At 40.3% G+C, this 25,566-nt stretch overlaps 3 protein-coding genes across 7 annotated transcripts in view; all 3 read left to right on the forward strand.

Annotated features, from left to right (window-relative positions):
• zcchc7 (zinc finger, CCHC domain containing 7) overlaps positions 1 to 2,312 on the forward strand; it is a 59,177-nt gene extending 56,865 nt beyond the window's left edge. Inside the window, exon 10 of the mRNA XM_054779092.1 lies at positions 270 to 2,312. Coding sequence (XP_054635067.1) covers positions 270 to 820 — 551 coding nt within the window. The 3' untranslated portion in view covers positions 821 to 2,312. The remainder of the gene's footprint in view (positions 1 to 269) is intronic.
• A 1,126-nt stretch (positions 2,313 to 3,438) lies between these two features.
• On the forward strand, positions 3,439 to 11,644 carry pgm2 (phosphoglucomutase 2). Its single transcript, XM_054779093.1, has 13 exons — positions 3,439 to 3,645; positions 5,397 to 5,564; positions 5,962 to 6,153; positions 6,417 to 6,500; positions 6,571 to 6,764; positions 7,370 to 7,559; positions 7,634 to 7,731; positions 9,167 to 9,347; positions 9,412 to 9,505; positions 9,881 to 10,010; positions 10,183 to 10,375; positions 10,950 to 11,083; positions 11,159 to 11,644. Exons 1-13 carry the CDS (start codon positions 3,571 to 3,573, stop codon positions 11,259 to 11,261), a joined length of 1,836 nt encoding a protein of 611 aa, XP_054635068.1. The 5' UTR covers positions 3,439 to 3,570; the 3' UTR covers positions 11,262 to 11,644.
• A 2,112-nt stretch (positions 11,645 to 13,756) lies between these two features.
• Positions 13,757 to 25,566, forward strand: part of tbc1d1 (TBC1 (tre-2/USP6, BUB2, cdc16) domain family, member 1) — a 49,338-nt gene continuing 37,528 nt past the window's right edge. For 4 of the 5 annotated variants that reach the window (XM_054778650.1, XM_054778651.1, XM_054778652.1 and 1 more), the window contains exons 1-2: positions 13,757 to 13,919; positions 14,365 to 14,792. In XM_054778650.1, coding sequence (XP_054634625.1) covers positions 14,373 to 14,792 — 420 coding nt within the window. In that variant the 5' untranslated portion in view covers positions 13,757 to 13,919; positions 14,365 to 14,372. Of the gene's footprint in view, positions 13,920 to 14,364; positions 14,793 to 18,432; positions 18,759 to 25,566 lie in introns of those variants that run through there. The other variant, XM_054778654.1, reaches the window with a different exon arrangement.

Below are 25,566 nucleotides of genomic sequence, written 5' to 3' on the forward strand. Positions count from 1 at the left end.
GGGGCGATCTAGATGTCAGTCATTACATTCAGCATGGTGATTGGTCATTTAAATCTGTCTCTCTTCATGTGCACACAGCAAGAATGAGAGCTGTAACATTACTGACATGTGTTGCCCCAGGTAGCTTACTAGGTAACCCAAATATTAGCAACACCTCATAGTATAGTGCAGTTCTACTCCATAAAATAAAATCACAATATTGTTAAATGAATACTGTTGTCTTTCTTAAATATGGTGTTAACAGATTTTTGTTGTTTTTTTTCCCTTAGAACTGAAGAAATTTGGCTTTATGCGCAACAGTTTTCAGACAGAGCTCACTCCCGGACCACCAAAGAAGAAACAAAAAACCAGCCATGAAAACAACGGCAACGTCTTTAGCCGTAAATTTGCTAGGGCATCTGACAGCCACAAAGCCAGGCCCAGTCATATCTTTTCCCATGGTGGTAATGACTTTAAAGCTGCAAGTAAGTTTAACAAACACAAAAAACAGGAAAGTGTAGGCAAACAGTGGAAACCCAAGAGAGCCGTACCCAAAAAACGCCCAGCTCCACTTATGCTCAACATTGACAAAGGGGCAAATTTTCCCAGAGGACAAGGTGGAGAGAAAGCAGAGAAGAAAAAGAAAAAGAAGAAGAAGAAGAAGAAGAAATTGAACCAAGATCCGTCAAATGGTAGTGTTTTCAGGACAGAACTTGGGAAGTCAAAGAAAGAGAAAAATGAAAAGAGGAAAAAAAAGCCACCCCATAAAAAGATCTCTGCACAAATGTATCCTACTGATGAGAATCTGTTCGTCATAAAGCAAAAGAAACGCAAGCGATAACAGTATGTGTGTGAAAGAGAGAGTGGGTCAGGGCTTTGTTTTTGCATTGACAGGTATTCTGTTTTGGTTCATTTTGACACAAACACTAATTGGAAAAAAACAACACATTTTGCTAATTGGAATATGTTATATTCAATTCTTACAGTTTTGTAATAAGACAATTAACATTGCATTTAATTGGAACATATTTGAAATGAGTTGCTCAATTGCAACCGAAGAGAAGTGGGTTTTTATGGAGACTGCTTTTTCTTTAGAAAGCATAGAATTAATAAGTTATACACACATACACCATCCACGGCCCTGAGAGTATTAAGTTTTAAGTTTCATCTTAGTGGTTGTAACATAACCAAGCCTTAATAACACAACATGGGATGGCTTGTGATGTAATTTGACACACTGACCGTAAATAAAACTTGAATCCGGTTGGGCTTCCGCCATTCAGGACAAGAAATGCATTTGAAGCGCCATTTGTGCACTTTAGCTTCCCTACAGTAGAATTAATATTTGCCAGGAAAAATCACATTGTTCACTATTGTGTTTATGATGGATTTGGCATAATAAAATATTACCTTGATGGAGAGCTTATTTGTTTAATTTTGCAGTCAAAGCTTATATCATTTACATATTGTATTTGAATTGTGTATTCTTGAAAATGGCAAAATTAATTATACATATGCTTCGTCTTTAAAGAGATATCACAGGAATGTACTGCATACACCTAAATCATTAGGTGTGAAAATGCCCCCCAGGCCGCACTTTGCACACCCCCGAGGATCTTTGACAAGAGTCTTTGCAGTAGGTCATTAAAAGCAAGCAGAGTGCTCCTGTCACAACGATTTTGAATACTGTATTTTTTTTTAAAGGGGACATATTATACTAATTTTCGGGTCTTTGTATTGAGTTCTGGACTCCTATAGAGCAGCTACATACGATAACCCGAAAAGAAAGCTTTCTAGATCCTCCAGACTCTGCACCTCTTCCTGCAGTGTTTCCTGCCTCCCGCCCAAACGGTCTGTGTAATTTACTCCATCCCCGGTCCTCCAGGTATGCCTCCCGCGAGCCCACTCCATTGTGATTGGTCACACTCCCAAGCGCTCCCAAGGACTTCCGGACAGCTGCCGAACCCATTTTGTCCGATTACTTACACAAAATAAACAGTTAGGACACTGATAAATTGTTACTTTCAGCTTGCTCTTCTGACTCTTCAGCACGACCGAGTAATGTTGGAAAGGCGTCGGACGTCAGTGACGGTTTGGCGGACAGTCCAGCTTCGTATTGGCCCATGTTCACAAAACAGTCCCGTGTGAAGTGCTGTTGACAGATGAGCACATTTTTCTTTTGCTGGCCGGAAATCAGCAACTCCAACCACTTTTGCTTGATGCTTGTTGCCTCTTTAGGCACACCCAAACAAACATTTCCTGGGAGGCATTGCTTGACGTGCTAACAGGGTGAACAGAGCGAAGCAGTGCGGGGGTGCTGGGCATGCCCATATAAGGAAGTCCGGGTTGCATTGAAGTCAATGGAACTCTGTGTTAAAAAAGCTCTGTAAAACACAGAGCAGAACGTGTCAGATAATGATGTTTGCGTATTTGGAAGTAAAACCTGAAAGCAGTTTTGGACGGCTCAGCATAGTATAGTATATTCCTCAGTATCTGCTGAGCCGTCCAAAACTGCTTTCAGGTTTTACTTCCAAATGCGCAAACATCATTATCTGACATGTGGGCATCGCTTAACACGAGAATACAACATTTATAGGTCAGAAAAGTGAAAAGCATAATAGGTCCCCTTTAATTTTCATGAATACTGTTTGGTGAAGTAAAATATATGGCAATGAACGTGAGTGTGAATGGTTGGTTGTCTATATGTGTCCTGCGACTGGCGACCAGTCCAGGGCGTAGCCTGCCTCTTGCCCCAAGTCAGCTGTGATAGGCTCCAGCATACCCTCTCAACCCTAGTGACGACAAGCGACATAGAAAATGGATGGAAAATATATGGCATATATGCACTGACATGACACAAAATAAGAATACTAGTGATGGGATGAGTACAGGAACCAGGCCTTAGTTTGTTTTTTGTAATACTTAGAAAATAACTTGTGACGCAGCTCATCACAGCGCCATAAGCAGACATGAGTGGTATTACAACAATTACGCAGAGTGAAAGTATATGTATAATAACTACACAAATTATAAAATTATGTTGTAAGTAACACATCTGCTATTATATTCCTACAGTTTTACTTTTGTTGATTGGCTTCGAGGTCCGATAGTCTTAGCAGAGCGATGGACAACAGCATAAGCACCAAAAATGCACTGGACGGGGGAAACTGCAAAGCACCAAAAATACGAGACGAGACAGCAACTCTCTTTACACAGCCAACCACATACTGCCCTCAGTTTTCCCTGAGGCGTTTTATTGAATAGCAAATTAAATCACGCCCACTCACAGGTGGCACAAATAAAACAAATTACCACACATGCATTGTTAATAAAAACACAACTCATGACAATGTGAGAGCACATCCCAACAGACAGTTCTTTCCAAATGTATAAGTCATGACATCCGCCCCGGGGTGGGCGTTCAATAAATGGGAGAATTGCGACTTTTTTTTTGATAGGACGTGAACGCAGCAGGTGAAGCTCCACCTCCTTCGCATCTCGAGGTTCTCGTGGAATAAGCTTTATGGCCGTTAGACTGTAAGAGAGACAGACAGCAGCCATATCAATTTTGACTCAATATTCGGGTAAAGAATGGACAGCGTATTTTCGACAGCGGGGGACGGTACACTGGACCAGGCTGTCAACGAATGGCTGCGCTATGACAAGGTAACCCGATAGCTAGCATGTTAGCTTGCTAGCAGCAAGCTTTTGAAATATCTGCAATGTTATCGCATTATTTAGATTTTCATTTTTATACATACATATATACGCCAGGCATGGCATTTCAGACATTATCAAAATGTAATGTAAATACATTGCCATAAGTTATCAGAAGTAGGAAGTGATCGAACTCTGAATGACAGGCAGCTAACTTAACGGAGATCAACCAACATCAGGGTTAGCAACCCATACGCTATTGGTCTTAATGTATCCTCCTTAAAGAAGTGTTTTCCCTCGTTTTATGAGTATGTAATCAAGGATAGTACAAGACAATTAGCGTAAATGTCGAATTTACAAATCCACATCAAATTGACTTAATTAGGTACCACAACTTAATGGCACCCACAAGAGTTGTATCAAATATAATAATTCAAAGGTTTGACCCGACACTTCAACAGTATTTTTAGGATAGGATGTTGCACACGGTGTGTAATTAATGTAACGTGCCTCGGAGCATCTGACCGACACAGAATAAGTCATTCATGGATGTCCAGTAATTGACACATGTTTCTACTAATCACAGTCACGTTGGAAATTCAACATAGATTTGTCAGCACTGACATAATTGAGTTAGGATTAAGTCAATTTTAACACAAAGTAACTAACAGTATTAGTAGACATTTGCTGCCTGTACATGTCTGAGGTAATCTGGAGTTGCTTATCCTTTAATTATTGTTTTAAATCGGCTTCTTAATGAGCATACGGTGTGTTTTATAGCCGGTTTGATTGTATATGTGGATAAATGTTCGCTGCTGCCCCCACAGTGAACTAATTGCTGTGAAAATATGTTTATATAACATGTATAATGCTTTGCAGCCTTGTCGCTATCGTGGAATAGTGTTTAGAAGACATTATGTAAACAAGACATGACTTACTCTGTTCTGTGGCAACTTTGACACAGTGGTTATTCTTCCTTTTTTTGAATAGCATCTTTTTTCAAAATGCATGTATGCCGTACTTTGAAGCCAAATGCTTTTTGTAAAGGCATTTCTTTGAAGAAGTCATCAGTGAAATGATCACTGCAAAGAACAGAAAAAAAACCCACCTCCAGTAGCCTTTGTTTACTCTGCTTTAGCTGATAGGTGTCATGACGTCACTTTCGGAAATGAGGCTGAACTGCGAGAGCTAGCTCGTCATGGCTGGCTCCATGAACTATGAATGCAATTTTGGCCCGCTTTCAAAAGTCGTACAATGGAGGCCGTAATTACAAACAATATATAACATATTTAAGCAAAGTGGATGAATCATGTCAAGGACCCTTTAACTGCTGTAAAGTTAAACCTTAAAACAATATATTGTGTACTCACCCAAATTTATATGTATTGTACTGAGCAGCCTGGGCATACATGCGTGTACCACTTTTGCCCTTATGATTCTAGAAGTTCAGTTTGTAGTTCAGTAGTAATCATCATCATTACACAGAAAACAGCAAAAGCCCAAGAGAAAGCAATGTACTCTTGCGGAGTTAATCTTTTAGTTGCTCACTGAGCTGAATGTGAAAATGTTTTCAGAAAATTGTGGTCAGTTTCCAAATGGTATGACCTTTTTGGGCTTTCAAATTTAGAGGTTCAACTGTACAGACAGTACCATCCAAAAGTTTAGATACATTTACATTACTGGTATTCTTCTGTACAAATGTTCTTCTTGTGATCCGAAGTATATACCTAATATAAGTTATGTGTGTTTTCACCCCCTAGAATCCAAAGACGGTGTCTCTGGTGGAGAAGCTTCTTAAAGACGGTGCAGTCGAGACGCTGAAGAAATGTTTTTCATCCAGGATGGAGTTTGGTACAGCAGGTCTGAGGGCAGCCATGGGCCCGGGCATATCCTGCATGAATGACCTCACTGTTATCCAGACCACACAGGTTGGTTAATAGATCAACTCATAACACAAACACACATACACATACACATACAGGCGGTACGTCTGTTTTGCAAGTTCTTGTTCTGTTTTGTTTAAAAGCAATGCCACAAAGACACAACACAGGAAAATTATAGACTATACTTTTGCAGATGTTTAAAGAGTTTTTATAGAGTATGTTCAGAGTCTAGAGATTTATACGTGCAAAGCAGCAGGTGTGTAAGTTGCGACACAGACCCGCTGTAAAAAAAAAAAAAAAAAAAAAAAAGTGTCTCATAGTTTTGTTAGCAAGCATTTTAAATTGGTGTCAATACTGTATATTTTAGAGTACTTTCACACCAGAAATTCACTTTTTGTAGCAGTTTCTGCACTTATCTATGTCTCTCGTTCTTCCTTGGCAGGGTTTCTGTCGCTACCTGGAGGACAGTTTTCAGAACCTCAAGGAGCGAGGAGTGGTGATTGGCTACGATGCCCGAGCCCATGATCCCAGCGGGGGCAGCAGCAAGCAATTTGCCAAACTGGCAGCAGCCGTCTTCACCAGCCGAGGGGTACCCGTTCACCTCTTCTCCGATATCACACCGACTCCTTTTGTGGTATGATACTGCTTGATCCTTCTTTTAATGACTCCGCAAATGACAATATGGTTTCACTACTGAAGGAGTTTATATTGGGAATGAAACTTCCGAACCAGTTCCAGGTCTCCCACTTACTACACATTGCATAACATGTAGAGCATCTAGGGACTTGTTGGTACCCTCACTTAACATGCATACTGAAGGTTAACAGAAAATACACTGAAAGTAGCACCTGATTGTGTGATGTGGACAAATACTTCATATTTAATTTATTTTTGCAGCCTTTCACAGTATCACACCTGGGTCTGTGTGCTGGTATCATGGTGACTGCCTCTCACAACCCCAAACAAGACAATGGTTACAAGGTATCACTTTTTCAATCCTGTTTTTATGGAAGCGTGTTCATTGTAACATCTTTCCCTACCTTTGTTTTAGGTATACTGGGAGAATGGTGCCCAGATAGTGTCCCCTCACGACAAAGGCATCTCCAAGGCCATCGAGGAGAATCTGGAGCCTTGGTCGGAATCTTGGGACACAGAGCGGGCACTGACGAGCCCTCTGCTTAAAGACCCCTACCAGGAAATCCACACACATTACTTCAAAGCCATCCAGAAACACTGTCATCACAGGTGACACATACTGTATATCAACTAACCAGGCTATATCCACATGTACTCAAGTATTTTTCAAAAGCATTTGCAGGCTTGAGGTAACTTTTAAGACCATTAAGGCAGATAAGAAGCATTTGTGGAAAATGTACAATAGCAACATAGGGCCAAACGAGTAAAAAGGGAAACAAAAATATAAATTATTAAAAAAAAAAAAAAAACACACACACACAAATTTGTTTTTTGTATCAATATATCATACATGTTGGTTTGCGTGAATACATTTCTGGACCCTGGATATTTTTATATTTGGAGTTTTTTAGGGGAAAAAAATACTGCTATAAATAAGATTTGAAATAACGCTTGCATACAGTATGGCCCATTTTGGTCATATCAGACAGATTTAACACATACGTATATAAAATTCCTGCTCAACCTAAAAGACGGATATTTTGTCAGTGTATTTGAGCATAGTTCCAAACACTGTTATTTAAAAAGTACTTGTCTAAATGTGGACATGGCCTAAGTTGCATATATCACACCAGTAGAAAATATGTTGTATTTGTCTCGCTATGCCACATTGCAGTTTTTAAGTGCTGGGAATGGGCGGGGTTCTCCCTTTCCAGGGACTTAAACAAGAGTTCAAATGTGAAAATTGTGCATACGTCCGTGCACGGTGTTGGCCACGCATTTGTGCAGTCAGCTTTCAAGGTCTTCGACCTTCACCCTCCGTATGCCGTGGCGGAACAGAAAGATCCAGATCCAGACTTCCCTACGGTCTTATACCCCAATCCTGAGGAAGGAGAGGGAGTCCTGGTATGCACCAAACATGCAATCGCATGGTTGTGTCGATGCTGTGTGTGATGAGTTGGTGTTTTGTTGTTTTGCAGACACTCTCGTTTGCTCTGGCTCAGGCAGAGGGGGCCACTGTGGTGTTGGCTAATGACCCAGATGCTGATCGACTAGCTGCTGCTGAGCGGCAGAACAGGTGTGTTAGTATTTGGGGATTTTATTTGAAATTAGGGATGGCCCGATCAAGTTTTTTTTGCTCCCGAGTCAATTAATTTTGAGTATCTGCGATTACCGAGTCGCGATCCGATACTTCTATAATACATAAAAAAAATAAAGAAGAGCGAAGAAACAGATCCAGGATGTCCCTTCTTTTTTATTTTATTCACCTTATTATAACATTTCACACTTTAATGGAGCATTGTGAGGTAGCTTGAACATCCATCCGTTTTCTATGCCGCTTATCCTCACTGGGGTATGCTGGAATTATCCCAGCTGACTCCGGGCAAGAGGCAGGGTACAGTCGCCAGTCACATATTGACAAACAAACATTCACATGGACAATTAGTCTCCATTTAGAGTCTCCAACTAACCTAACATGCATGTTTTTGGAATGTGGAAGGAAACCGGAGTACCCGGAGAAAACCCACGCACTCCATTCAGAGATGCCCAACGGTGATTCGAACCCAGATCTTCCCGATCTCCTACATGTGTGGCCAACATGCTAACCACTCGGCCACCGTGCGGCTGTAGCTTGAACAATCAAGTAATAAATAAAATAAATTCTTTGGACTTTAGTGCAACGACAAATATTAAATAAAAATGTAACATAAAAACAAACAGCCCCTCAACTTAAAATACCCGGCAGGCATGTAAACAAATAACAAAATAAAAGTGCCTCAGTGTAAAGTAAGGCCAGTAATGTGCTTTTAGGAACTGCACTCCAAATTTTTACTTTACTCCTCTAGTTACCTTGACTGTGATGCCCTGCGCCTTTGCGCTGTCGCGGTGCAATTTTTCTCTCCTCTTCAAAATGTCCTGTGGCGTGGGCTGACTCATCTTCGGCTGGGTTGCCTGGGTTTGTTTTTGAGGTGTTGTATCAGGTTCGTTGTGTTAAATGCAGCCTTTTCCTTACCACCTCTTGCAAATTTCACTCTATGCAATAGCAAGTTTTTTGTCATCCACTTTAAAATACCGCCACACCGCAGACATAGTCGCACGCCCAGCTTCAAGCTGCTTCCGTGTTCTGCGTTGCTTGACGGCATTCCACCAATAGTGTCACTGCAGCAAAGTGATGTCATGCCGTACACGTTGCTGTTTCTGTGTGGTATGGAGTGAAGAGGTCTCACTCTGTACCACCGCATAACTACAGTATAGATCTGATAAAATGTAATGAGAATAAATATACATATATATCCGAGTCCTTATCGGGAGATAACATCCGATTCCGTTTAAGTCTGAAACCACATGATCGAGCCAAATTTCCGATCAAGTGATCAGATCGTGACATCCCTGTTTGAAATAATAGAAATTGTAAACAAATTCCAGGGTCAAAATATCCCCATTGTTAAAGCTCAAGTAAGACTATAGGCAATGCTTTAAGTAACGTAATATACATATTGTGTCTTGTCCAGTGGACAGTGGCATGTGTTCAGCGGTAATGAACTGGGAGCCTTGCTGGGCTGGTGGATGTTCCACTGCTGGAAAGAGCAGAAGCCAGACGCTTCTGCTGTTAAAAACGTCTACATGTTAGCCAGCACTGTCTCATCCAAGATCCTGCGTGCCATTGCCCTCAAGGAAGGCTTTCACTTTGAGGTAATACAAAAATAGTGGACCAACACAAGAACAGTGGCAACTTACTGTACGTGTGTCAAAATAGGAAACACTGACAGGGTTCAAATGGATGGGGAACAGAGCCAGATACCTTTTGGATGGGGGCAAGACTGTTCTATTCGCCTTTGAGGAGGCCATAGGTACACAAAAACACACACATTTCTTCTAATGAATTTGTGGTGCTCAATTAGAAGAACTGCAAGGATCCTCTTAGCATCACAAAATGTTTTCATGTGACTTTAATTTAGGGCAACTTCCTTTTGGAGTGTTTGGAGTCTTTTTCTTGCTCACAAAACCTGAGATGAACTGCCTGCATTAGGAATTGTCAATGAGACTACACTTGCTTCTGCAACACAAAACAATATTGGCTATAGTCTTTCACAAGTTAATCAGGCTGAATGTGTTGATACTAGCATAGTGCTTGCGTGTTTTGTGTTGGACGTCAGCAGCAACAGTCATCAAATTGCATTGAAGCGCTGCGTGTGTGCGCGCGTGCGTGTGTGTGTTTTTTGCAGGCTACATGTGCAGTCCGTCAGTGTTGGACAAAGATGGGGTTAGCGCTGCTGCAATAGCAGGAGAGATGGTTTCTTACCTGGCTGCTAAACACAAGACTCTTTCTCAGCAACTCACAACCATCTACGAAGAGTATGTTACACAATTACACACACTACTTATCTAAAAAAGCACAAAACAGGAGGTTATGATTTTACTTGTGTTTTTGTTTGCTAATATTACTCGCTGCTTGATCCCTCACGGTTCTCCAGCGTCAGATTCTGACAATAAGACGTTTTATCCCCTCCTATCCTGTGACTCCCAGGTACGGCTACCACCTCAGTAAGAACTCCTACTTCATCTGCCACGACCAGAAAGTGATTCGCAGCCTGTTCGAGGGCCTGCGTAACTACAACGGTAGCAAGAACTCGTACCCGAGCAAATGTGGTCCCTTCTCCATCACTGCTGTCCGCGACTTGACCACTGGCTACGACAGCAACCAGCCCGATAACAAGGCTGTACGTGCTATCCTTGTAGTTGTCAAACACTCCTTATGAAGGCAATAGCTGGTAATAGGAAACTTTGTGCTACAGTATATTTGTTGTGGTTATAAGTTTCAGAATGGTGACCTAACTTTGCATATAGCGCTTCTGTGGGTTTTGTTCATACACGTGACTAGGTTGGTATGAAGCAACCGGATTTACTCAAATAGAAGCCTCCACTCTAATAGATGCCATGCCCCAATGAATGGCTGTGTGCATTGTCCACTGGAATAAATAAATGCCTCATCATCTGTGGTGTTACAAGGTCACTGTATTACCTTTTGCTCTAGGTATCTTTCATCGCAACACACACTGCCTATGGAGCTAGCGTGGCATCTGCAAAGCTAATATTTAGCTTTTACAATGGTAGAATTTTTTTTTTATTATGTTAAAAATAGAAAGGAAAGGAATTTAGAAAGGAATTTTTACAAGTAAATACCCCCTCCTTAATACACTTATTTCCCCTTATAGACACCTGGTACTCTCTGCACTTGAGTAAATAAACCACTGCATGAGAAAATAGTGTATCTTTTCATGCTCTTGTCTCCAGATTCTTCCCACTTCTCGATCCAGTCAGATGATCACTTTCACCTTCTCCAACGGGGGTGTAGCCACCATGAGAACCAGCGGCACCGAGCCCAAAATTAAATACTACACTGAGCTCTGTGCAGCCCCTGGTAACAGGTATAAAACACTCTGACACTTTTAATGTCCAAAGAGAAGTGTTCATCTGTCATATTTTTCCCTTCGCGTTAACAGTGATGTGGATCATCTGAAAAAGGAACTGGACCAGTTGGTGGATGCCATCATTGAAAACTTCTTTGAGCCCCAAAAAAACAAACTGCAGCCAAAGCCAGAGTAGAAGTGGTATATTATGATATGTCATTTTTGAAATGTACTGTAAATGATATGCCTTTTATTAGAGATGACATATATTTGCAACGAGGACATCAATGAGTGGAATGTCATATAAGGAATGTTATGGTGGACAGATTATTTTTAGCATTCTTATGAGTCTTTCTTTTCAAAATGTGAAGCGATATTTTTCTGTCATGACATCACGTGTGTTTTCACCTTAGCTTGATGCCCTTTAACGTGAACACAAATTCATTCCTGCGGAAAAGTCATTCCTGCTTTCTGTGAGTAGTTGTACTGTACATACACACATTGTTGTACGTGCATCTGTATTCCATCCAAGCTGCAATGCTTGAGACTATACCTATAAACTGGTGAGAAAGTCCTAAATTGTGTAGAGTCATTTTAACTGATATGTTATTACAGGACATTAACTTCAGGAATACATTATTTTTCATGCAGGTTTATGTTTTGAAGGTGTGGTCCACCACAACAGACCAAAATAAATGACCAATAGCTCTACAGTTACCAGCTCAATATGCATTATATATCGAATGTACAATTGGATTTAAAATGCGTCTGCCGCCATTTGTTATCCGCTGATTTTGTAAGTTTACCACCCTTACAAAGACATGAATTGCCCGTATTTTTACAAGTCTATTTTAACAGACAATTGGAATGTCAACGAAAAATTGACAAGAAAACATTAAATACTGTATAGGTTCAAGAAAAAATACAAGATGATAGTCAATTGCTTTAACTCCGACTTTACCCAAAACGTAAGGCAACAACGGAGTGGCTCAAAAAGAAGCACATTATGATCAGAGTCTCCAGACCTTAATCAGTTCTGTGGAGGGAGCTGAAATGTCAAATTGCCAAGCAACAGCCTCAAAACCGTCAGGCTTTAGAGAGAATCTGTAAAAATTAGTGAATTTTCTTCTGTTGTGTCTCTCTGTGAAAATAATTACCAAAATTCTCTGGATTGCTCGTGTACTTTTTTCACACTGCATGTATAGAGCTAAACTTTGCAAGTGTGCTTGTGTGTAGACTGGTGTCTGCTGAACTGTGAAGTGCCTGACAAAAGTCTTATTGCATACCAAAATAATGTACGGTAGAAATTATATTTCCTTTGAAAGCACAAACATGCTACAAAAACATCGGAAATAAATTCAGGCGGCCTTGGTAAGAATAATTAATATTGTGTATGACTCCCATGAGCTTGGAGGACTCCATATGTCTCAGCAATGACTCCAATAACTAATTGATAAAATGATATGGAATGGCAAAGAAAGCAGTCTTGCGTGACTCCCAGACTTCATGAAGATTCTCTGGTTTCATCTTCCAAGCATCCTCCATCTAACCCAAACATGCTCAGTTATGTTCATGTCTAGTGTCTGGGCTGGCCAATCCTGGAGCATCTTAACCTTCTTCACTATCAGGAACTTTGATGTGGACGCTGAAGTCTGACAATGAGTGCCATCCTGCTGAAGAATTTGCTCTCTTGTAAATTGGAAGGAAATGGACAAGAATTTAGAGAGAACTAAACAATGATGCTCCATCTGCCAATACCCACAGCTTGCAGCACGTACAGTGGAAAAGTGGCAGAAGTTTGATTTTTCAGATGAATCATTTATTAAACCGCATACCAATCACCTCAAATACTGCAAAAGACCTTTTGGAACCTGCATGAGCCCAAGATTCACCCAGAAAACAGTCAAGTTTGGAGGTGGAATATCATGGCTTGGGCTTACATCCAGTATGGGGGTGAGCAAGAAAACTGCAGAGTGGATGGTAACATCAACAGCCTGACGTATCAAAAAATACATGCTGCCCGTTACCTTTCAAATCACAAGAGAAGGCAAACTCCTCATACTTCAGCCTCCACATCAAAGTTCTTATAGTGACCAAGGCCAAGATGTTCCGGGACTGGCCAGACACCAGACATGAACATTATTGAGCATGTTTGGGTTAAATGGAGGAAGCTTGGAAGATGAAACCAAAAAATTTTGATGACGTCTGGGAGTCATGCAAGACTGCTTTCTTTGCCATTCCAGATGATTTTCTCAATTAGTTATTTGAGTCATTGCTGAGGCGTATGAAAGAAGTCCTCCAAACTCACGGAAGTCATACACAATATTAATTCTTCTTATGAAGGCACCCTGACTTTATGTTCTGATGTTTTGTAGCATATTTGTGTTTTCAAAGGAAAATATCATTTCAATCTTACTTTGGTATGCGACAAGACTGTTGTCCAATCTGACCTTTCTGCCCTACTGATAATATCATATGATAAAACTCAATGAATACTACAAGATTTAGCATAATCTAGGAGGTTTTGCCTTTCATATAAGCTATTTCTGAACCAAAATGAGCAACTAAAAGTGAAGTTATTATTTATTGTGCCTACAGTTTACAGGCTTTTGTCAGGCACTGTATATAGAAACACATGGGTGGGCGTGGCCTGAGCATCGCGCATGCACGCCATACACTAGTCAAGTGCCCCAGCCTGGTGGTGCGTGCACAGAGGAGAAGGAGAGGAACCTCTCTTCTAAATTTAACTCAAAGCACAGTCGACCACTCGCTCTTTTTTTTCTCGTTTGTGTGTTTGCTTCTTTTGCCCACCGTGGGAGCTCCAAACAGCAGACCCCGCCTCAGAGCAGAAACAGTAAGTGAACGAAATCTTCTCAAAGTGACACGATGTTAAAACGTGTTTCATTTTCAGTGTATTTCTATGTTGGTTAAAGCGGGCATTATTAGTAAGAGTGGTTGTGCGTAAAATCGTGCGTAAAGTACTTTCGTCTAACGTCTTCCATGAATAATATTACTTTATTACTGATTGTATGCTGGTCACTTTTCAAATCATGAACATTTGACCCATTATGGGCGATGTAAACATGTTTCCCTTTGAATCCAATTACTGCTAAAGAATGTGTCCTTGACACTGCAAGTGTTTAAGCCTGTGCAAACAACACCAGGTGGTCATTTCAGCACCACCCTCTGAATGACCGTCAACCCACAATCCCCAATCCCCTTGTGCTTCCATCTCAAAGTACTCAATAGCCTTCCATCCAGGAATTGTTGTCTTGACTAAGTGGTTTGTGTTTTTGCAGGAGGAGCTATGGAGGGTCTCTGTTTTGAAGTGAAACCCGGGACTACAATTACATGTGGGGATGCTATGGAGGAGTCACTGGAGGTGGAGGAGGTCCAATACAAGCTGATGTTAATCGGTTCTCTCCCGGTCCACCGTATGACCACTATGCCTATGCTGCCCTGGGTGGTGGCCCAGATTAGCCGGTCTCAGCCTCTGCCGGGTCAGGCCGTGTCGCTATCCGTGTCGCCATCATGGATGCGGTGTGTTTTGCAGCATGCTGAGGGGGCTGTCTGGGACCCCCTGACGCACTCTGTGCTGTTTGAGTGCCAACCTCATCAGGTCACCAAGCTCATTCACAACAGTCAGGATCCCAGCAGCTTTGGTTGCCTGCTCAGAGATACTCCATGCTGTGCCTGCTATGTCTTCAGGTGTCAGGATAGCACCAAGGTAAGTATGCAGGTACACTGTATTGACATGACCCTGAATGTTTCAGATACAACATCAGTGGCCCCTATTCACTCACTCAGTGTTTTTTCTAAACAACAAAAAAAAGTCCTGCAGACACAGGTCTACCCTAAAAAAGGACCCCATATTTTCACTTCTTGTTGGCGAAAGTTCGAGATGCCCCGATACTTTCGTCTATATAGTGTATATGGCAACTGAAAGGGTGCAGACTGACATTTACCAGTATGACTTCTTACTCCAGCTACCTACAAAGTCTTGGATTCGGGATGAGTATATAAATGGATTGTAAAGAATTATGTTTAATTGCTTGTTGATTTGACTACTTGTCTGCAATCAGCAGAGGTGCTGTTGAGTTTGCTATCTAAAGAAGTACAACATGACAGCTACGCCATGTTGAGCTACATCCAGGTAGCAGCATTCTGCATCACTGGCATGGAAACAGGAGTGCAGAACATTCACAGAGCGCTTGTCCCAAATAATCCCTGATGTAAATGAAGAGATCATGCTCTTGTGTGCTCTTATGAGACCAAAAGTCCTTCAAATATGTCATTGGCTCATGCAACAAACGAGGCAGCGGCCCGCATGACTAAGACGAATGAAGTGTACTGTAAACATGGGCTGGGTGTGTATACGTAAACAGTGCACGTCACCTAACTAAAGAATAGTGTTGTGATATTATAAGCATACATGAGATAGTAGAAAGCAAATAAATGCAGAAACCTTTCTGTGATTGCATGGGAATGTGTGTGTTTAGGCTCATCTAGAATGGTTATTTAGAACATTTTGATATTTTGGCAACGTTTTTATGATTATCCTTCTTTATGTCACCATAATTGACGTGAAATAAAAACAAGCAACGTGGGATTGAAGTATAGACTTTCAGCTTTCATTTCAGAGGTCTTAGAAAAACATGCATTTGCCATGAATAAATTAGTCATGTACTGAAGAGCAGAGGAAATGTGGAGTTCCACAGGTGTCTTTTCTCATCATCCTCCTTTTGTAATATAAACAAGTTATGTCTATCATATTTATTTACAATTTTACTGATCTCCACTGTCTTCTGCGTGAATATTTTGTTATTTTTGTGCATGTTTGGTTGTGCACACTGCAAATCTCAATTTGACTTGCCAAAATGCATTTGTTTTTTGATTCAAGCAAGTTTGGCAAGTGATATTGTCAAGTCAGATTATTTTGCTTATTTTAATCAGTATATCTCAGATTTTAGTACATAGTACTTACGATAAGCAAAATGGAATGTGCCTTGTAAGTCAATTGCTTTGATATCAGTTTTGCCAGTCTGGTGTTCAGTGAGAGATCAGAACAGTCTGTACCAAGCAGGATGTAGAACTGTGTTACTATGGAGACCAGTTCCTGTGGCCCAGTGCCTTTTGTGATATGTTTGTTGTCGAGTTTGGTGATGGGGTGTGTGTGTGTGTGTGTGTTTTGTTGGGGGGGATCACCAAGCTGACCACCTGTTGCTCAGCTCTGTCACACTGACATTGGTTGGTCACATATTATGTATGAAGTTATGAAGTCATTATGCACAATGTGAGGCTTTGAATTCTTCTTATGTGCAATTCAGTTGGTGGTTGCGCAGGAAGAATGAAAATGGACGAAATAACACACAATCACGCTTGTAAGCATGTTCTACAGGAAACAAGCAAGCAGAAGAAAACAATCTACGTGTGATTATTGTTGCTTTTAGCTATGATAGGAGTTTTCATTGACTGCTGACCAGCCCAGGATGTACCCCGCCTCTCACCCAAAGTCAGCTGAGATAGGCTCCAGCTCACCCGAGACCCGAATGAGGACAAATGGTATAGAAAATAGATGGATGATAGATATTAGTTTTCATCCTCTGAGGTCCACCTCTGATATTTACAATACATTTTCCCATGGGAAACAATGGAATTAGAACCAATTAGATCCTATTATTGTCAACTCACTGTTGACTTAGTCATATTGTACTGAGCAGCCAGGACATTCATAAGAGACCAAGCCAACGATGTGCGCACTAATGGCGAGTGGGTGAACGTTATGTAAAAAAACAAAAACAATGGGCAGGTTCCCTCCAAGACTGAACACAACTGCGTCAGTCTCCTGAAAGGGGCACTAAAAGCATTACATAGCAAACAAGCTGAAAAATTGACATTGTTTCCCCTGTTTATTCAATGTGTTTGCCATATATTTTTGTACGGTTATAGCTGCAAATCACCCGTCTGTGCATCATGCCCCTCAAAGTGACGACATCCTCCCTGGTACCCCTTTCAGGAGACTGACCCAACTTGGCACTCTTTAGCCATATTGTACTGAGCAGTCAGGACATAGATGTGTGTAGCACTTTCATTGTGATGCTGCCACTGTTATGGTCTACTCAACGGCCATCATTGTATTTTTTCCTTTTTGCCATCACTTCTGTGGTAGTGTCATTAAAACATATAAAGAAGCCAAAGGGAATATTTAGATGTTCACTGAGCTCAAAACTGACAAGATGTCATGTTTTTGTTCAACTTTAACGGCACTTTTTTAAAATGTATAGAAAAATGGTAAAGGCATGTTATTGGTCATATACAGGTAGAGAGCTTGGTGGACAAATTACCAGCAACACTTCATAGAAAAGGTCTTCACTTCTGATAACAATAATAAACAGATCAAAATATAACATTTTTATATTAATACCTTTCTGACAGTGCAATATCTCTGCAAAGGAAGAATTTCTGATGCAGCTTTTGTTTGCAGGTGTATATAATAAAGTGCTCGGTACACATGCATTTTTTCGGGACATTACGACTAAGAAACTGTTATTCTGAACTGTGGTGTGTAGGATAGTATGGGGAAAAGGCAGAAGTGTAAAGTAACCTTTACTCACATTCCTGTACTTCTAAGTGTTTTTTAAAATATGTACCTGGACTTTTACTTTACTTTTGATGAAGAATGTTTCCTTTAAAGTCTTGTAGTTTGTCACATTTTTTATCTTGTGTTTAAAAAAAAAAACTACAAACAAAACGGACAAAAAAATGCACGTGAGAACAGTCGTGAATGATGGACAGGAAAACCACCTGCCGGTAAATACTCCTTGGCTAAATTTTTAGCCCTGTAGTTTTACTTGTACGTGAATAAAATGTTAGCCACTAGGTGTCACTATTAACACACTTTGTGTGAAGGATTTGTTTATTAGTTTACTTTGTAAACCTTTGTTAATATTACTTTTGCCAAACAACTTGGTCAAGAAAATATATTTGCTTAATATGTATTACACTATGTTAAAGACACTGCTAACTGTTTACTAAATTGATTGCACTCTGTTGTTATAATTACCATAAAGGTGTTTTGTAGTAAGTAAATTATAGTCAGGAAATTTTTAATTGCATTCCCGTGTAGAGAGAATGAAGTCTGCCAGAATTGTGGACTTCTTACGGTCGTCACATTAACTAAGACGTCTTTAGCACGAGCATGCACGTCCAAAACTAACGCTGAATGTCAACCTTGGGTCTCGGAGAATGACGGTGATTGGTTGAAAAATGACAATCTGACCAACCGTTCATTTGTGAACTTTTTGAGTTTCATTCGTACTTCTTATTGGCGGCTTTAGCTGTATTAATACCCTATGTGTTACTCGAAAGACGGAAGTGGTCCGCGTCAAAACAAAACAAATGTACAAAACCCGTCATGTGGAACGGAGAGAGTGAAGGACTAGACCGAAATTGTTTTATTTTGAAAGGTAAGAAACAGATATCCGTGGTCACATGTCAGCGACCTTGACAGTCAACGAATGTGACGCTCCTGGTTGTTGGGGGAAGCAACATTAAGTTTGCGATGAAGTGATATTGGAACGCAACTCTGACCAACTTACAAAGTCGCCGTGCGTGTGGAAAATTTATGGCGGATGGGATGAAAGCGAGACTCCAGCGATTCAGACTGTTCAAGCAGGAAGCCACCAACAGGGATGTAAGTTCAGAAGTTTATTTTAACTTTGTGGGGCAGCGATGCTAAATGGCCAGTTAAGCTAGCCCTCAGTGTGATGGTGCCCATGAATGGCCACATTTGTCTTGTGAAAGTTTTGCTCGTTTTGCCGCCGTTTTTGATTTAAAGCAAGCTACACGTAAGGTTACGACGAAAAGTGTCTTTACTTTTCCAGTACTGTGCTGCATCTGGTTTGTTTCGATTTGCAATATGCTACTACTAGCATTACTAGCTAACTATCAGCTTGGCGTAAATGGCGTGAATGAAGTATAACTGGTCGAAAGTTTTTCTTTCACATAAAAAAAGCATTATTCAGGCTACTACTGTTGATACTTTTACCTATACAATTTATAACAAATAGTGTTGATTTTTTTTAAGCTGATAGGTAAAAAGGGAGTGTTTTTTAAAATGTCATAATACTGTACTACACAGATCGGCAGCTTGAGAAAAATAAAGAAAATTATACTACGCCAACTTCAGTTACGTTTAAAGAAAAAATGAATAGATATTTAATTCCTAGCATGAGAGACTAAACAGTCTGAAGCGAGCCAAAAATGGCAAAACACCAAAAAATATGCTCCAGAAAATACATTTTTTGGTTAGCGGGGAGGTTGTATTATGTTGTCTGAAGGGAGGGTCACTGTACCACACTTTGTAACCCTGTCTTGAGCACATGGAAATCCACTGAGCTCGTGTGATTCTGAGCTATTCTGTAAATACCAGATTTCACTCTAAGTAGGGGCAAGTCTTTTTTTGTTTTCATACCCGTCATGAGTCACCAGAATCAAGTATTCACTGGTGAACCATCTGGAATGCAGTGAACTCACTCACCATTCTGGGACACTTGTGAAAGAAATTGCTACTATAGCTGTATATAAAGTCATAAATTAAAACAGAAGCAGTATGTAAGATCCCCCACAGCCAGACGCACTCTGCTGTTTTTAAGGACCTATGACTCAAACGCTAGTCAAAGATACGAGGAGTGCTACAAACACGTTAGTTAAAAATCCTTTATATCAGTGGCTCACTAGTAGTTTCGGTGCAGGGCCCACCATCACCATCATGACAAGCGGTGACCCAAATTGTGGAGTAACACAAAATAACACTGTGCCAGCACAAGAGAAGAACATTTCAGGAAAACATTTTTATCTACAAACTCAAAATGATTTGAAGCAAGAATGACTGTAAAGGTTTCAGTACATATCTCAGGAGTCACACGAGGCCAGTTGCTCTGATTAAGCTTTTCAGATAAAAAGTTCAATTCAAAAGGATTTAATTATACAAATTTAGCTTTTCTTATGATTAACTCGGTAGATCAACACAAACAAGTTTAATAATAACAGCTTAGTAAGAGCATCTTTTTATTCGCAAGCTCAGAGGAGAGGCTTACCTCTGTGGATTTCTTTTTCAGCATGTGGTCACATGACAGCTCCATGCCTTGACGGCCTCATGCTCTCCTTTTCCAATACTTCGCCGCACACATTATTTGTCTTTCTCATTAAATAGCCGCAAGGTTACCCGGCATGCATTATAGATGCGGGTATGATTTTGCATGTATGTCAATATTTACATTATTTTGACCTGCGTAGTCCGTGTGGTGTTATGTATTGCATTTATGTTGACTTGTTATGTTGGTTTTGTTCACACTGCGAGTTAGATAGGTGTCTGTGTTGATGACCTCCTGTCCGTTGATGCTGTGTTGGCAGAGTGTTGTTGGATCATCAATTTCACATAATGAGCACTTTGTTAAAAGCAAGTTGAAGACACTTATGGCCATTCACAACAGCATACTAACAAACTTTGTCAGGCTTCGTCTTTGAAAGCTGGTTTGAAATGGCACGACAGACTGTCGCCACCGTAATTATTAATAGATGACACCCTCCTACATTGAAAAAAAAACAACAGAAAAGCACAAAATTAATTATATACAGTAAGACCCACGAGCTACTTTTGGCTTACAACCGACCAGCTGAGCATCACTGCTCTATATGACAAGAGAGCTCTGCAGTATTTAAAGGAAAACTGCACTTTTTTAAAATTTTGCCCATCATCCACTATCCTTATGTGAAACATGAGCACACATGTCTTTCCCTTTTCTGTGCGTTCTAAAGAGAGAAAAACAGTTAGCATGAGAGAGCTAATGGTACACCTATTTCGACTACAAAGCCCTCTAAAAAACCTCCAACAACATTTTATGGTTTTATATACATGCTGTGGCCATGCACTAACAGGTACATTTATGATAACATGCAATACTTACAGTATTTTACCGTATTTTGGTCATTTTAAACATTTCCGGAACTTCTTTCCTGGGTGCATTGTTTTGTTTCTAGTGCTACTTCCATCAACAACAGCAGCGTGCAAGCGTGGTTCTGTTTTGATACTACTAATCATGGTAGACTTTGTGAGAGCCGCCGCAGACTACTTTTGGACAAATGAGAATCCAGAACCTTATTTTTTTGAGCCTGAATATACGGAGGATGAGCTACAGGTTTTAGAAGCTGAAACCGCAAGAAGAGAGAGTGAACCGTCGTAGCAGATGGGGGGCAAGTCGTTACACCAGCATGACCTGGTGGTCTAAATGTGGAGCTTGTCAAGCCATGCCGACAGCAATGGACTGTGGCATACAGTGTTACCATAGGTGGAAATGGAGTGATAGAAGTGATAGAAACTTTATTCCCCCTTCCCAAAATTAACTGGAAAAGACGCCCCAGACCAGCTGGATCAGACGGACAACTGTCCATCGAGAAAGTCACTATGATATTGATTGTGATACAGGGAGAACATAGCACATGATATCACAACACAGTTCATCTAGCCGTGTATAAACAAAACATGGATGTAGGCTTTTACTTTACAGATAATTTGGTTGTCTATTTGTAGTTGTTCATATACTTGTTCTTGTTTCCTAGTCAGTACAGATTGGTGTCCTATTGCATTGTTTTGAACAGCGCCTCACGCCACCGCTGCATCACTACGCCAGGCTTTATAGTCGAAATAGGTGTGTTCTGTTATGTGCTTCTTTAGCTCCCACATGCCAGCTGTATTTTAGCTGTTTTTCTCTCTTTAGAACATGCAGAAAAGAGACGTGTGGTCACGTTTCGTATAAGAACGGTGGATGCTGGGCAAATTAAAACAAAACAAAACAACCAAAAAAAAAAAACATGCAGTTTTCTTTTAAGGACCTGTTGCAAAAATGTACGTTGCTTCCAAGTTTTGAACTGAACTCAAAGGCCAATCTGTTGTTCATAATAACTAATACATTGGATTCCTGCACATTGGTGATTCAGGATTCACAACTCCTCAAGCAACTAGTTAGCTAGGTAGCTTGCTGTGCTGAGAGCAACGGCCTTCCCTTTTGCCTACACAAAAGAATTGCGCTATGTGGTGTAAACAAAGCCAGCAGTAGTCCACCAGTGTCCATTATTTTACAACAGTTAGTGCATGTATTGCGGGTGTCACGAGACATCCAACTCACAAGATGAGACAATGCACAAGATTGGCTCCACGGGGACGAGATTTCAACATTAATTTTAGGAAAAGTGCAATGAAAAAATATGACTGCACAAGCAAACTTTTTTATTTAACCGTGTCACAAAACAAAGCTGGTGCATTTTGAAACGTTTATTGTCAAACAAATTGATGCTAAACGATATTATTGCCAATATTTTTTGAGACCAAATAAACGACTGTTATGATAATATATAATAATACTAAAATATCTCATAATACTGCAATATTTCTTTTAATATGGTATCTTTCATGCTGTAAAGTTACAGAATTGCCGTTTGTGATACGCAGAGGCAATTTGTACTGTCTGTCAAACATTTGCAGCATTTCTTGAAATTCATGCTTTTTAATAGGGCTGTCAGCGTTAATAATTCCAGCTTGTAGTTGAACATGCCAGCGCACTGTTTCGGTCTTATCTACTTGTCTTCGTCTATTTAAGTCAGGGCTGTCCTGCTGCCTTTGATATTTAGAATAGAAAAACAATTTATAATGAAAAAAAAGTTACACAAATATTTGTGTTTGTATTAGTTTTTAGTATCACCATTTTAGCTTTGTATAGTTCCATTATGCCTTTTTGCTCGATTTTTCCACTTTTCTGGGTTTTTCTTTATTTCTGCAATGACCTACGTTGTACAGATGATGGCCCCTGTGCCATACTTGCCATGCATGTGTGTTTCGCCAGGCGACGGAAGAGTTCACTTATCATGTCTACTACTGTATATTCGGTAATACGAGTATAAAAGTTACTATAGGGGTGTTATTTCATGTCTACGGGGCTCTAATGTTAAAAAAGTGTTTACAGAAGGTCATGAAAAGGTTTTCTATGCTGTAACTACAAAAATATTCAATTTATTAATATTGAATACTACTTCTCAGAAATTAACATACTGGGGGCTGGAACCAGCTAACCACAATAAACAAGGGAAGATTGTATGTATTTATTTGTTTCTCGGAAAACGGGGATTTTTTTTCCCACAGAAAACACATTTCATTCACTCCAAGTCTATAATTTAATTTTAAAAAATGTGATGGCATAATGTCGACATCAGATGGTTTGTAGTAGTCAAGATGCTACTGAACTTCCCAATCACTCTGCCTTCATTGTCTCTATAAAGCATTTGCATGCATTCTGTGTCTGTGCCGTGTGCTCTGAAGTAGCTCCTTCATCTAAACAAAGTGATGTCTCGAGTGGCAAACTATTTCCGGCTCTGCCGCTTATCATTCCATAACATTTTAATGTTAGTGAGTTCTCCTGCTATGTTTTTATGCCTGCCTCCTGAACTTTGAGCTGATGTGGGCTTTGGCCGTGCGCCACAAGCTGCCACATGACTTTAAGGAGAAAGTACAAAAGTGGAACTATTTGTTGTTTTTTGTGGATTTGTTCAACCAGACACAATGTGAGTGAGCTTAACAAGGCTAGCTTCTTGGCATTTTCAGTCAGACTATCCATATTAGTCATAGCAGTCGATGTGAGAGATACTGCACTATAGGTTTTGTTTATTGGCCTTTATTTAAAATATTCCCTCTCCATATACAGTATATGCTCATCTTTGACCTGAAACACTAAGTGTATGTTGTTTGTTGGACTGAATTGCGGCTTCTCTGTGGCTATAGTGGTTCTTTGGTTCTTGTGTAACATGTCTCCATCTGATATTGATATTGGATATCAGCAAAAGAGTATCGTATTAAATTGGCCAACATCTAAAACCTTCGATATTGGCACTCTGACACAAGCAGTCAATTCCCAACTCCGCCCCAGCAAGTCTATTCAGCAGCGGCCGGATAGAGCTCACAACGTGATCACAACAACAGCGTGTGCTAACGTGTTGAGCATGGAGTTGGCGTGATGTCGGCCGTGTGTATTCTTTGTTAAAGTCTGAAAAAGATATTGCAGTGCAACACTTGTCATGAACAAGTTTCTCATGGTGGCACAGAAACGGGGAAGTTTAATACGACCATACTCATTGCACATTCAAAGCAGCGTTACACAGGAAACCCATGGGATGACAAGAAGTCATTAGCTATAACAGAAAAGATGACCAACCCCTGTCGATGGTGAGTAAAGTGGAGTTTAAACACTTTAAACACCTCAAACCTCGCAGTATTATGCCTACCTGCCACTACATTGTGGCTATAACTGTACCCCAGATGCTTAAAGAAGTAAGTGGGTCTGTTTTTCTCATCACCACTGTTGCTGAGTATTCTCTTTTTTTGAGTAATATCACTCGATCAAGCCTTTTCTAACATTCCACACTACAAATTAAGTAATAGGATTTGTGCTGATATCCGATCAATATCGGTATCGGCCGATATTCAAGGCTGCAATGTCGGTATCGGATTGGAAATGAAATAGTTGCATTGGGACACCCCTAATAACGTCCTTCCTTTTTCATGTCACAACTACAGTTAGGGGCCCTATGGTCTCCGCGGTACTGGAATTGCGGAATTGGCCAATAAAAACGGAATTTACTGTTTAACGCGGAATCTCGTGGAAATTGACATAATGTGAATGAATATTGTCATCGTGAGGAGAAGGAACATTCGTGTAGGGGAGAATTAACCCAGGTGGATGGCTCAATCGTGCACTGAAAAAAAGAACTCACAAGATTTACTTAAATATATTTTAAGTATTTGCACGCACACGATTTAAGTAAGATTTAAGGATGCAATGTCAAATAACACTCACTTGCCAGTATCAAGTAAATTTGACTAACCATAAGGGCTGGGCGATATGACCTCAAATCAATATTGCGATAAATTGGGCATATTTACCTCGATAACGATAAATGCAAAAAAATCGCCAACAACGCTCCATTTACATAATGTGCTTTGGATGGTTACGACAGTTTTCATACTGACAATGCATTTCGTGTTCTTTTGCTCAAAATCATCTTTGTGGAACCCAAAATAAATCTCCCTGGGACTGTGGTCCACAAATATGAATGTACTGTACATACGATACGACCCTGGCATACTACATCCTGTACACACATGTACTAAGCTACACATAAAGCCACATAACATGACTGACATCACGTCTCATGCAATTACATTACTAATGGCCACTCAGACCGCACAAGAAGAACGGCGTTGATATCAACCCAACCTACCACAACCATGTCCGGTAATATTTTCCTATAAGAATAATACCATATATAATATAATATAATATAGTGACTTTCTCATTTTTCTAACAATTCTATTCTATTCCAGACATTCCATTGTCATGTTATTTGGCTATATGTATGTGCCATGTTGGCTCTAGAAACTGGATAGATAACCA

This window comes from Dunckerocampus dactyliophorus, chromosome 6 (assembly GCF_027744805.1).
Source record: "Dunckerocampus dactyliophorus isolate RoL2022-P2 chromosome 6, RoL_Ddac_1.1, whole genome shotgun sequence".
Lineage (NCBI taxonomy): Eukaryota > Metazoa > Chordata > Actinopteri > Syngnathiformes > Syngnathidae > Dunckerocampus > Dunckerocampus dactyliophorus.

Coding starts and splice junctions, on each gene's coding strand:
- pgm2 (XM_054779093.1), top strand. CDS start 3,571: ATGGACAGCGTATTTTCGACAGCGGGGGACGGTACACTGGACCAGGCT. Junction 9,348..9,411: donor AGGAAGGCTTTCACTTTGAG/GTAATACAAAAA, acceptor GTGTCAAAATAG/GAAACACTGACAGGGTTCAA. Junction 9,506..9,880: donor CGCCTTTGAGGAGGCCATAG/GTACACAAAAAC, acceptor TGTTTTTTGCAG/GCTACATGTGCAGTCCGTCA.